Source organism: Pleurodeles waltl, chromosome 3_1, assembly GCF_031143425.1.
Source record: "Pleurodeles waltl isolate 20211129_DDA chromosome 3_1, aPleWal1.hap1.20221129, whole genome shotgun sequence".
Taxonomy (NCBI): Eukaryota; Metazoa; Chordata; class Amphibia; order Caudata; family Salamandridae; genus Pleurodeles; species Pleurodeles waltl.
In genome coordinates this window covers 107,026,849-107,040,801 of record NC_090440.1, presented here as the reverse complement: position 1 = coordinate 107,040,801, position 13,953 = coordinate 107,026,849, and the positions used below count along the sequence as shown (strand labels likewise).

General features: G+C 40.2%; 1 protein-coding gene across 7 annotated transcripts in view; it reads right to left on the bottom strand.

The window, feature by feature from the left end:
* Nucleotides 1–13,953, bottom strand: part of ANO5 (anoctamin 5) — a 321,868-nt gene that overhangs the window by 158,365 nt on the left and 149,550 nt on the right. For all 7 annotated transcript variants that reach the window (XM_069221939.1, XM_069221940.1, XM_069221943.1 and 4 more), the window contains 5 exons: nt 13,826–13,939; nt 7,907–8,022; nt 2,245–2,379; nt 278–383; nt 126–186 (listed from right to left, as the gene is read on the bottom strand). In XM_069221939.1, the coding sequence (XP_069078040.1) occupies nt 126–186; nt 278–383; nt 2,245–2,379; nt 7,907–8,022; nt 13,826–13,939 (532 nt within the window). The remainder of the gene's footprint in view (nt 1–125; nt 187–277; nt 384–2,244; nt 2,380–7,906; nt 8,023–13,825; nt 13,940–13,953) is intronic.

Here is a 13,953-nt window from a genome sequence, read left to right as displayed (position 1 = left end):
ATAACCTCCATTATAAGAATTTAATTTTCTTTAAAGGCACTGGCTCATGATTAGTGTACTCCATTATTAAAGACAATGGATGAAACAAGCACTATTGTAATGCATGGCATGCGAGCAATACTCACCCCATATCCCCATAAAAATTGCGAAGAAGAGCGTTGCAACATTGTCAAATAGATGGGAATACTACAACAAATAAAATAGAGATTGGTTGTGGACATTTACAAAATATGGAGAATTAACCAAAGCCTATGTATGTAATGAATAATTTACACACCTGAGATGGCTCGCACGTTGTGTTTAGCTTCCAGTACTCACAGTTCCGATCACACAACGGACACATGATTATTTCACCTCCAATTTTCGGATTGCAGATTTCTTTGCTGCACAGAAATGAATATGTATATTACAATCAATCAATGTAATGCAATTGCATAATTAAGGCCCCAGATACTCTTATCTATTTTCATATGAACTCACTCGCTTCTGGTCTTAATGTTGATTTCTTTCTATTGTGTCCAGTTGAAGTGTCTGACTGGAAAAAGGCAGTCTGAACGATGGGCCAATGATAATGTACTTTCTTTTGATTAGGGGTGATTCTAGCTGGCAAGCTCAATTCAGACTTTCAGTTACAAAAATGACACTACAACCTTCAAAAGACACTTGGGAGAAATGCATGACTGAGTGAAAACAGCTCAAACAACTGTATAGATTTTATAAAGCAATAATAAAAAATGTCAACACTTCTTCACAATTGTTTCCATATTCAATGACCCAGCCTGCATCTTTAGCTGTACCATCAACAATCGAGAACTCTGCAACTCACTGGTGGATTACTTCACTAAAAAAAGATAATCACATTGAGACATAATTCTAATCTAAAGTAATTCGTGGCCAATCAATTTGTCCCTTTTCCAATCACACAAGTTCCTACTTACACTATTATTCAACCTTAATTCTGATGTTATCTGTGTTTACAGCATGCTAATTCCTAGTGAGGATATACAGCAGCTCTGCAGACGGTGTGTGGTGTCAGAACTGGAGGACTTACTCAAAAAGCCAGAGCTTCAGGTGCTTGTGAAAGTCAAGAAGAGAGGAAGAGGCTCTGCTGCATTGTCGGATTCTGTTCCAAGCTTTTGGAGCAAGGTAGGAGAAGGTGCCGGCCCTTGCTCTGCTTTTGTGTATGTGTGGGGTATCTGCTAGTGAGAGACCGACAGAGCAATGTTTCTGGAAGGTTGGTAGAAATTAATGTGGATATTCAAGTACGCAAGATCTCTGCTGTGGATTGCTTTGCAGATGTGAGTGAGGAGTTTAACGTTTGTGCACTGATCTCTGATCACTGAACCTACTGTCCACAAGAGAAACCAATGATGTAATTACAGGTATTCGTATCTCTGGCTCACTATGTAATCCATGATTCCAACATACATTCATTAAATCTAGCATTGTCTGCCACATATAGGGCAGTGAAAACAAATATATCCCTCCAACCCGGAGATTCTCCAGCAAAATAAGTAAAACAGCTTACAGAAAGTCAATAGTAAAGAAGCATGGCCTTAACCAACTGCATTCACCAACAACAGGACTAAATCAAATGGGGATGGCTCCTTGAACAGGCAGCTTTTATCCATTTGTCTCTGGATGTTTACAAAAAAGCGAGCACTTGGTACTTAAAGTAGCACTTCTAAAATGTATTTGAAAGCACAGTTGTATGGGCACAAACCAAGTTGGACTGGACAACCCCCTCCCAAAACAAACAAAACAAAGCCAATGTGATTACACACATGTATGCATTTCTGCTGGTACAGTCACCTTGTTATGTCTATTACACATTACCTCCAATTCCTTCTCGGTTTCATACTTCTCTGTAGCAAAAAGTAAAAATACAAACATTTTGAAAAAACAGTATCTTAATTCAAATTAATTTTTCCTAATTGGTTATCCTTTCAAACATAAAGGTTGCACACAGAATTACAGTATCGTTAACTGTAAATGTCATTTTTCAATTGCTTATATCAGATCACCCTGCTCACCATCTCTGAACAATGGGTACTTCATAGAAGCTCTCTATGGTCATTACTGCTCAGAGCTGAAAGTTACGGCAGCAGTAGTGTCAATATCTTCATATTACAAAGATGACACTGTAATTTTAGTGATGAATCCCATCAGAGAGAAAGAAAGGATGGGTAGAAGGTTCAAAGCATTTAGATTTGTGACTGTTTATAGCCTATCTTAAATATGTACCTGCTCATGTTTTCATCCATTGTGATCCATCCATAAAGGAAACAGAAGAAGCCAACAACTGCAGCAAAGAACAGCATTTCAGTGTAGAAACCCAGCCAAGCAAAGTAGATTCCAATTTTCTCTCCATAGTACTTCCTGTGGATACAGTGTTTAGGCCAAATAGTTAAGAATAGTCATTTTGTACACAGGGCACAATGTACTAAAACACCAAGTAAACAATAGGAGCTTTACAGTCTTTTGAAGAGGATGTAGGTTTCTCGACAACTTTTCTTTAATTCCTTTCTCAGTTTTATTCACAGCCTTTCTATTCTAGTAACTATTCTTCTTGTGTTTTACCATATCTTGAGGGCCCAATACCTATGCGAGCTGCAGGAGACATCAAGCATCTAGAAAGAAATCTGATTTTCTCTAGGCATTACATGTGTTGCTGTTTTATTTATTAATTGCTTTGTTGTCAAGTGGATCAATAGAGAGTTAAGTGTTTCCACATGTAGTCCTTAGGAGAGGGCCATAAGCCTCTTTATGGTTAGAAGAGCAGAACTGCTATGGTCCACTCCTATCTGGGCCCAGATCTTGACAGCGAGTCCTGTGCCTCCAGAGTCATCATCAGCCAGCCTTGGAATGTGAGCTAATACAAAATTTTAGAAATTCTCTTTTCCTAAAGACTTTCTCCAGTTTTTGCTTTAGATATCCCCAGAATGTAGGCATTTATGGTGGTCAGAGACTTGCTAAAAAGATCTCCACCAGTGTAGTCTTTTTGAGAATGGCATTTAGTTTCACATCCAGAGTCACCCCTGTTACCGAGGAAAGGTGTAATGTGAAGACACCAGGCAATCAATGGGATTTATAAAATATCAAGAAGTGGCAGACTGCCATTTAACTGTAAACATAGACTCCTCTGTCCAATTACACATGGGCCTGGTATGGTCCAGGTTTGTAGGATTTTTATCTTCACTGTTCAATAGAGTTCATGTATTCTAACACTCCACGATGTACACAGATGGCAATGCAGTAGTCTGTATTTCTGTAAGAGAAGCCTACATTAAATTAATTCCAGTCTAATGGTTGGTGACAGCAACTGCTGCAGACAGCTATGCGTAAATGAAGACACAGTTGGAAAGCAAAAATGTAATGCCTCAATTTAACTTTTATTGTAAAAATTATGACAGCTATAAGCTTTAGTTTGTTTGCTTTACATCTTTCAAATGTTGAATGTAAAACCTGCCACAGGGACAAACCTGCTACTTCAGTTTTAGCTGTGGCTTTTCCATTTGGGCAGAGAAGTATTGCCCCCCTGCAGCAAGAGCAGCAGAGGTGAAAAATAAAGTAGTGTTGAAATGAATTGATTACTATTGAATCTTTCACTGCTGCTCTGAGCCCGAGCCAATAGTTAGGGCGGGCCACTGCCGTTGATTTGCAGCAGGGGAAGAGTAGTGCCCACTCCTTTTTAATATGCGCATGTCACTTTGGCCTGCTGTCAGCCAGCCTAGAATGTGCACTTTAAACCTCTCCAACCTGAGCTGTCTTAGACAGGTGGGCTGAGAGAAGCCACAGGTCCCCAGTGCCTAAAGAAGCATTGAGCCAGCCCCTTCCAAACAATCCTGGTGCTTCTCAGATGCCGTTTACCATTATCAGCAGCATCAGAGCATAAAAGACCTGCACTGCAATACAGGACTGTCTACTCAGTGTTCCTGCTGAATGGTGACTGGCTGACTGCCGTGTGTCAGGTTATCAGAAGGAAGCATGCCCCCTGTCAGTATTTGTTTCATGTACAATCCCTCTAAGAAGACAATCTGCAACAAATGTTCTGATTACTCAGCAAATTCATGGTAAGCACCTGAATAATGTGGGAAGAGAAACTTTAGTAGCTGACATAATTTCTATTTGTCCTTTCAAGACACATTTAGATGTCTGTTTGCCCAATAGGTTTGTTTTCATACATTTGATATACAGGGTCTGATTATGAGTTAGGATTTACTTTTAATTACGAAGCCTTAACTTCTGAAAAAAAAAAAAAAGCCTTAGTTTCATTGCACATGTGCACTCTAAGTTAGTGGATTTCTTAAGAGCCTCATAGTTAAATAAAAAATATTTTTATAAAATCTATATTTGTATTCTCATAGTTCACAATTTTTATGTACATTTTAAATCTTTGATTCCATGATAGGAAGTCAGCATATTTTTATTAGTTAAGCTTTGCTGACAGAAGTTACATTCTCTGGATACACTGTTGCTATATGGCATGTACATCCTACATCAAAGCCAAAACCTGGAAGAGATTAATTTGGCATTGTAGATAACTCTCAGGTTCTGACTTTGGGGAATGGCGCTGGGAGAGGGCCCAGATGTTTAGGCCACCAGGACATATCCCAAAAGGATGTGTCCTTTTCAAACAGAAAGACCTCTGTCATCTCTGAATTTAATTTAAGACAGTTGTCTCTCTTCCAGCAAATTACTTCGGTCATACACTTTTTGAACCATTTGGAAGTGTCCTCCACATCGGGTGAGATTGACCCCACAATTTGTGGAGAAGCCGAAGGAGCGAATCAGAAGGAGCGAATCAGCCTGGCCAGGGGAACAACATAAGTGTTAAAAAGGGTGGGACTCAAGGAAGAACCCTGAGGAACCCTGCACAGGAGTGAGAAAGGATCTGATGTAAAATCTCCAAGAGATGCAAATTGTTCTCTGTCTGAAAGAAATGAACGTAACAGCTAGAGGGCAGATCTTACAAAACCCATGGCTTTGAGGCGATCTATTAACACTGCATGACTGACCGTATCGAAAGCTGCAGATAGATCCAACAGAATCACCACAGCATTTCCTCCATTGTCAACACTTGACTTAACGTCTTAAGTGCTATGGTTTCACCCGAAGCCATAGTTCACAACGTCCAGTACATTGTTTTTGTCTAGAAAAATAGATAATTCTTTCTACAATTTTAGCTGGCATTGGAAGACATGAAATCGGCCAATAGTTTTTGGCCTTATTGGGGTTAAGAGAGTTTTTTTGTTTTAAACAATAGAACGCCAGATGATTTTTCCCAAGCCTTGGGACAAAGGCCACTAAAAATGATACCTTTCAGAAGCTTGTTAAGAGGGCCTACTATCGTAGCTGCTTTCTCATGAAGGATTGAGGAGGGGGGGCGGGCACAGGGATCAAAAGGTGCCCTAGACTTGGTGATTTTGATTAATTACAACACTTCATCTTCCTCCTGAAGAGGTAACCTCCTAAGCAGATTCTTTCTAGTGCCTGGTAATTCAGAAATCGATTTGGCAGGATGTGTCAAGACTCAGATTCAGAGTATATTCTCTCTTCATTAGTTTGAAAGGAATTTGCCAAATTATCACAAAGGGATTTACAGGGCGCCATGGATTTGGTAATGTCAGAGTCTGAAAGACTTTTAACTGTCTTTAAAAACTCTTTAGTGGAGGTTTTTGCATAAGGAATTTTCTCCCATCAAATAATTTGTGTCCTCTAAAATGATCACATTTTCATATTCTTCCAAAGTTTGCTTATAGATGTTTCTCGCAGCAAGACAGTAGTTTTTCCTCCATTTTCTTTCATGCCTCTGGCATTTTTGCTTTAAGGGTTTTAAGGCGTGATTGAGATCTTGGCAGATTAGTTACTTCGTCACAACAGTGATGGATATCCCTTCTTCCGAAGTACTAATCTCATTATATCCTGTGGGATTTATATTTCGGTGGATGGGATATCCATCACCATTGTGAGGAACTAACTTGTCCGACAACATCTCAATCAGGCCTTTAATTTGGATAAAAACCAGGGGACAGTGGGTTGATTTCTAAAGTTTTTTAAAGTTTTAACAGTAGCTGTAACAGTTTTTATCAGTAGCTGCTGTATTGATTCAGTTAAAATAAATATCTCATTCTAGGTGAGGGTCACTAGTAAAAGAAGGTTTTGAAACTTCCAAAGATGCTATGAGTTCCATTTTGTTCAGTTTATTCCAAGCTCTAGTTTTAGTAACTGGTATAGTTGAGCTTGCCCGGTCACATGAGATAGAAAGGTTAAGAGAGAAACTGATGGCAAAATGGTCCGACCATTTGAGCGGGAGGACAACATATAGTTTATGGTCCAAACTTCTAGTAAAAATGCCATCCAGGGTGTGACCTACTGAATGCGCGGCTGCATTTACTACTTGTTTGAACCCAAAACAGCTTAAAATATCAAAGAGTTGCTCAGTTTCTTTATTAAAAGAAATCTTCTAGGTGAAAATTGAAATCTCCTAACATGGTGAAATTAGAATAAAATATACAGGTACTGTTTTTCAAAAGCTATTTTGAGGACCCGATGGTCTATAAATTAAAATAACATTAAAACATAATTATCTGCAAGTCTGGCTTCGCCATCTAGAAGTGTTAATGGCTTGCACAGAAACTCTAGGTAATCACGGTATACTACATTCAAACCCCCACCATGTTTTGAAGAGCGATCGGCTCTATAGATACCGTAGACCATAGGAACTGCTGCTACAAAATCAGGGCATATTCATCACTTGCCCATGTCTCTAGGAGAAAGGCTATTTCTGGCTGTGTGTGTCTATATATTCAAAGAATTCAAATTTGTGTTTAATTAGAGAACGGTTATCACTTAAAATGCAGCAAAGCTTAGTTGCACAATCATGAGTATTAACAAAAAGGGCAGTTTGTTCTGCGTTAATCAAACCGCCTTTGGACACTGGTACCGGCATGCAACACAACTGCCAGCTACCGCATACATAATAGTCTTGGTTTTCACCAAAATCAAAAAACATTACCAGTGACATTCCTACCTGAATTATTTAGCAGGAGAAGCTGGTCCCTCATATACTTTTGGGGGAGAATGGGCAGAGGTTCTGGCGGAAGGCACAGTCTGGGCGCAAATACGCACAGACGGGCTTGCCTTTGGCGCGTCTGCACATTTGCCCAATTTTTATGGTGAGTTGAACACATTGGCAAAATCAGCACTATACCACTGACCTACCTCTCACCGTAGCCTTGCAAAAATGGCCGTCAAGGGAAGAAAAATGTACAATCCCTGTCTCACAAAGTAAATTAACAAACCAATATGAGCGCTAATATGCTCAAATGTTGTACCCTCAATAAGCAAACAGGCAAAGTAAAGTGCAATGTTTAGTAGCAGCAATGATTAACAACTAAGGTAATTATTAAATATGTCACAGGTTAGCCGACTCCGGCATTATGTCCCCAGCAAGAAATGAATATTGCATAATGAAATAAAGTGCAAAGTTATGGCAGCAATAACCAATTAAAACTGATGTAAAAGATAAAATATACACACTTTTTACTTGGATAAAATGAACAGGAATGTACAGAACTTAAAGTAATGCAGGCTGCATACAGGCAGCCAAAACTTCTGGCCCAAAAGCAGAGGCACCCGCGCGTTAGCATTAGTTAGTGCACTAGATGCAAATCCACGCACCAATGCACGGAAGCGGCTGGAGGAATATGAAGGGCATGGTCAGGAAGTAAAAATTTGTTTTCGAAACAATGAGGGAGAAGAAGAAGGCGTGGGAGTAGGACCATGCTGCAGGAAATGGTTTTATTGTGTGGTAGGTACCAATTGTAATGATTTGAAATAACAGAACCAATACATTTTTTCACTCATTCACAAATGAACTCTAAAGATCAAATATGTATCTTACCTAATGAGATCCAAAGGTTGTTCCTTATAAAAACGCAAAAACCTAGCCCATTCGTTATAAAGTGTGAAACGCTCACTTTCACACTTCTTATCTTTTGCTTTGTTCCAGTACTGACACTGTGATGAGGGAGAAAAAACCATTTCAGAAAAACTTTAACAAATAAAATAAAGCATGATAATATTTTTTTCATCTTTGGCTTAGCACTGCGAAGGGCTAAATTACATAACAGATCATTTATAGCATGCAATATTTACTGTATAAAGAATTGAAACTAAACAACATTAATTTTTCATAAAAGGTTTGCAGGCTAGCTCAATTTTTGCTGCTGCAGCAGTCTTTGGGATTGGCAATGACTTCCATTCCGCCCAGTGGCGTAGCGTGGGGAGTGCAAGGGGGGGCCGGGCGCAACATCTTGGAAGAGACTAAATCCACGGGTTAGGGGGCGCAAATTAGTTGCCTTGCCCCGGGTTAGGGGGCGCAAATTAGTTGCCTTGCCCCGGGTGCTGACAACCCACGCTACGCCACTGATTCCGCCACAACAAGTTATAAAATGATCCAAATTAAAAAGGAAACGTAATATACAGATATCGTGATGAGGTAAAATTCAGCCTAACTCAAGAGCACTATTGTAAACATAGGAAAAACAACGTGTACAAAGAGCAACACAATCTGGTCTTTTTGGCACTAGGATCCTATTTTGCAGGTTGCATGCTGACACCATCATACAATGTTTAACATCTCGGGACCTGACATTCTACGTTCCAATGGTTACACATCGGGATCTGTCATTCTACTTTCCTGCTTTCATTTCAGCTTCTCTCAACAAGGGATTTATCATCAGAGAAACCTTTCAAAAAATGACTGGAGGCCAGACACTGCAGAAATTCTGTGAATGTGTTTACCTGGACTGGGGGCTTATTTTAACATGTGGATCTAGTCCCTTGCTCCTTGGCTAAGCTCTAATTCTCTGATGAGTCTTCCTAATTTCCAGTGCATTCTTAAAACTCTTAGGCTCCTACTTATTTCTTAACCCTCCCCATATTCATCAACCAATTACAAGGCACTAGTGAAGGCAGGGTTATCACTAATCAGAAGCCAGTATCCCAACCTCAGCTAACGTAGTGTCAAACACCCATTATGTAATAATCGCATGGCACTATTGGTTGCCTGATTTAAACATGGCATGGTTGGAGGGTGACAATGGGCCTGCCACCTCTGATCTGGCCATACCCATCTGCTCCTCTTCTCCCCAGACTCTGTATCGGGGAGGGATGTCTAGGTTACTAGAGCACCAGGGTGGGGAAGACATTTCCCTTAACCCTTGGTTGCACAAGAAACATTGTATTATATAATTTTGCATTCTCTGAGGTGTGTATAAACCTACAACAGAAGGGAAATCCTGAGGTTTGTCATGCTAGCACCATGCATGCCTAGAACTACATTTTGAAGATCAATATCCCTGCAAGTTGTTCATAAATCACAGTTGTAATAGGCAGTTTGAATAACCGAAGTATGCAATTTGATATAACATATAATTTGTCAAATGTGCAAATCAAGTTTCCTCAAATTTGCCTTCAGCTGGCACTTAAGCGAAGGATAAACGCACTATGGCAGGTCTGCCGTTATGCTGGTGATGGCCATTATGGAAGGGATAACCATAGCTATGATTGCCACTATTATGTCAGGGACAGCAAGCATAATACAAAGGATGCCCACAATATATAATTGAAGGCTTAAAAGGCTGAGAATCCAGACAAATTGCCAGTGTAACTATTATTTCTCAGTGGACACAATATTTTGTTAACACCTGCAATGTGCCAGAACAGTGTGTTCCTTGAGCAGTGATCCAGCAAACATATCATCACACTATTGTTGATCTGCTTAATAACCACAACAGCAATAGTTGGAAAATGGTCTCTAAAGAATACAATTAATATATTTAAGGCAAGAAGTGGCAAAGAACCTGGCTCTTCATCTGCATATTGGTAATGCAGAAGGAGATCTAGCAGACATCCCCGAAATGTCAGTAAATATGCTTTAGGAGTATTTTGGACCTCGTGAAATAGTTGTGTTATAATGTCCTAGATTTTCAACTAGAGTTCAAGGATGAAGAGAGAAAGTTGCCAATTACATTGCCTCTCTCAAAACTCTTGCACATGCATGTGGTTTTGGGAAACTGACAGACTCTCTGTTTAGGAATCAGTTAATGTGATGGACCAACTGTAATAGGGCGCAAGAGAAAATATTAAAGAATAATCTGACACTCAAAGCTGTCATCATTGTTGAAAACATGGAGAGGTTGGGTCAAAGAAATGAGGTCAGCAAACCAAATCTGATAGCAGTGCACAAAACGATGCATAGATTGTTTCTGATGATGATGTAAAACTTGACTGTGAAGCTATTGTGCAAAGGATAACTACCAAAGGTACTAAAAAGCAAATCTTTTGGAGGTTTTAGAAACTTTAAAGGGAAATATTATACATGTGGGAGCTCTGAATATTTATTTAATAGTCTTTACTCTTTTGCAAAAAATTATTTTGAATTGCAAGTGTGGTCTTAAAGGACACTGTGCCAACGTTTGAAAAATTTAGAGAGTGAGAACTTTGGCGAATGTTATGGAGGAAAAAGGGAAGGTTATTCTTCATCCACAGCAGATACTGGGGTTTTGGTAATGCCTGAATGTGAGACTGATGTTGAGGAAAAAAGTTTTAGTTCTAACTTACTATGGGTCACCACACACCATGATTAGTGGCAACACTTGAATGGAGAAATTTAAAGAGGAACAGATTGATCTGAATGCTTCAGACATACATTCAGACAGATTTGGTGGTGTGAAAATTGATGTACTAGGCTACATAGTTATAAGCATTTCATATAAAGACAACTGAATTGCTATAACTGAAATGTTTTGAAAAATTGAGTCCTCTGAGTTGTTGGAGCCTATAGTTCTAGCACCAAAAGATAGGGGCACATCTATATCCCATGTGCTGGCCACTGAGATTTAAATAGGTGTATCTGGATAGATCACCAACCTCTTCCCAATATTTCAGAAATACTCACCATGTGGATGGGTGCATAAACATATTCAGTGCGATGATTCTATCATCAACCTATCACAAGGTGGCACTTCATGAAGATTCCAGACATCTTGTATACTTTGTAACCTCTGGGAGTATACAGGTTTGTGAGGATGACTTTTGGCTTGGCATCTGGAGTTGCTTGCTTCCAGAGATTTATGAAAATAGTTCTGAAAAGGGTCCCACACACCTTTTTTTTCCTAAAGATGATATTTTGATCTTTGGCCACTCTAAGAAAGAGAACATAATGAAACCCTTGAGGAAATTATCCCCAAATGGTTTGACTGTCAAGAAAGAAAAATGCAGATTTAGAGTGACATCTGCAACCTCCTTAGGCCAGGTGATTCCTGGTGAAGGATTTAAGCCAAAATTTGAACTAGTTGATAGCATAAAGAATGCCGCCGACAACTGTGAAGGAAGATCAAGACAGATCTTCTTTCGGTGTGGCTGAATATTATTCAAAGTTCATTAAGGGGTTTAGTTGAGTAGTTAAGCCAATGAGATTGCTATTGAAAAATAATTCATTTTTGTTGGCCTGTGAGTGAGATTGCCCTTAAGACTGCCAGAGAAAAGATCAGCAAAATTCCTATATTAGGACATTTTGATGTGAGAAAAAAAAACATTTTGAAAACGAATGGGAGCTATTTTAGTCCAAATTGATGATAGTGGTAGCTTTTGCTTCATGGATATTCGCGAGAGTCATTCTCTGCAATAGAAAAAAGCATTAGCAGTAACATAGGCTAAAAGCCATTTCAAATTTTACCTTTGTGGCCTTTATTTCTATGTCAGATCAGATCATAATTCTTTAACTCAGATTAGCTCAGATTTTTTCTTGTAAAGGCAGTGAAGGTTTGCTTCCAAGATTGAAGAGATGGTGTAAGGAGTTAGAGGAGTTTACCTTCCAACTGCAATTATTTCTTGGTCCTGGTAATAAAGGAGCAGACTGTCTTTTCAGGTTGCCTGTAGAAAGGATGAATGTTCAAGTAGTGTCCGAAACCCTGGTGGTATGCTGGGTGAGAGTATGCACTTTATCAAAAGAAGATTGAGAATACAGTAAAGAAAAGAAGCAGCTTTTCTTAAACTAAATGATCAGAGCACAAATAGGTGGGCTAATCCTGGAACTCTGGATTCACTTACCTTTTTAGATTACTAGAAACTAGTTGACATTTAGCGGAGATGTATTGTTGATGGGAGGAGGAGTGGTCCCTCCAGAGCATAGGCGGTTAAGTGTGATTAATTTTGCACACAAGACATTTAGGTATTAACGTTACCAAAGCGGGAGTGAGGTAAAAGAATTGGTGGCCAGATGTGGATCATCCGGTTAAAGAGATGGTATGGGGCGCTTTTACATCCGCCACAAATGGCAAGTCCAAGGTTATGTCCCATACTCCATTACACCCAGTGGTTTTACTAGATGAGCCTTATATGAAAGTGAGGATAGACATGATCACCCCATTTTAACTTTTAACATCCAATGAAAGGTATGTGTTGTTACAAGTGGATTATACCTATTGATAAAGCCAGGCCTGTTTGATAAATATGCCCTATTCCTTTATTTCTAATATATGTGGGGTTTAGTGAGTTGATATGGTAGAGTGGGGGTCTACAACAGGAAGCTAAAGAGCTACTGGTAGTTCACCACCACCTTCAAAGTAGGTCTCAGAGGGGTAGCCAAGCCCAGTATCTTATTCAGCAAGTCTGTGCATTTTAAACTAGGCAATACTGCGCCTCTTAAGACCCTACAGTGACAGCCAGGCAAACCAATGAGAGGTTTCATGATAATCAAACACACACTGTGCCGGCCTATGAGGTCTGCAACATCATCATCTCTCTCCAGTCTCAATCTAGCTAAGTTCCAAGGAGATTGGACATTCTGCAGGCCCTGCTGTGTCAGTCACACTATGGGGGGGCCTTACGAGCTTGTCGGGAGGAAAAAGACCACCCGCCAAACTCCAGCGGTCAGGTTGCTGCCAGTGTGGCTGCCTTCCCGCAGGCCCCATTTTAAGTACCACGCTGGTCCAGCGGGAAACAACCCACAACATTGACGGCGGCTTATAACTGAGCTGGCAGCAATGTTGCAGTGCGTAGGGTAACAACAGCACATGTCACACTTTTCACTGTCTGCAGTGCAGACAGTGAAAAGCATGATGGACTGTCCATGGGGGGGCCGCTGCACTGCCCATGCCCAGTGCAGGGGCCCCCATGGGGCACCCTGCACACCTTCTCCACCAGCTTTTACATGGCGGTGCAACTGCCAAATTAAAGCTGGTGGAGAGGGGGGGTTGAAATCCCCAGGGCGGTGCTGGATGCAGAGCTGCCCTGGCCGATTAGGATTGCCAGCACCTCCAGTCCCTACAGTGGAGGGAATCTGTTGGTGCTGTGGGTTAGACCGTGGCCCAACCATCACAGTCATAATGTGGTGGTCTGGGCCAATGTGTGTGAAGATTGGGTGATGAAAGAAGAGTGACAGCAGTAGCCTGAGCAGTAACAGTTACTGACACTGAATGTTGGCTGGTTGGACTTGATTCTGAGGGACTGAGACAAGGAGCCTCAATTATTACACATTTACTGACTAAATGAATTGAATAGTAGATGAGGTCTATGATCAAGGATTGTCACCACCATTCTCACACCTCACTCAATGACCTTGTCGGAAAAGTATATCAAATATAGAGATGGTAGGAATAAGGTCACTAAGTTCATCAGTGGCAGAAATAATGTGATTGAGCTCTTGAAATAGGTATGTATGGAATCACAAAATCATTTTAAGCACCAGGATTTACGAACAGTATGAATTGCTTATAGAAAAATTCCAGCACTTATAAAGCTTGATGATACATACATCATGAAGTGGGTATGCGGCTGTGTAGGTTCCATTGGTTAGGAGTCGTTTAATGCCAAACTTTTTCTTGCCTTCTTCTACTTCATATGGGCAGCGTGAAAGGATATAGTAGACCTAAACAAGAGAGA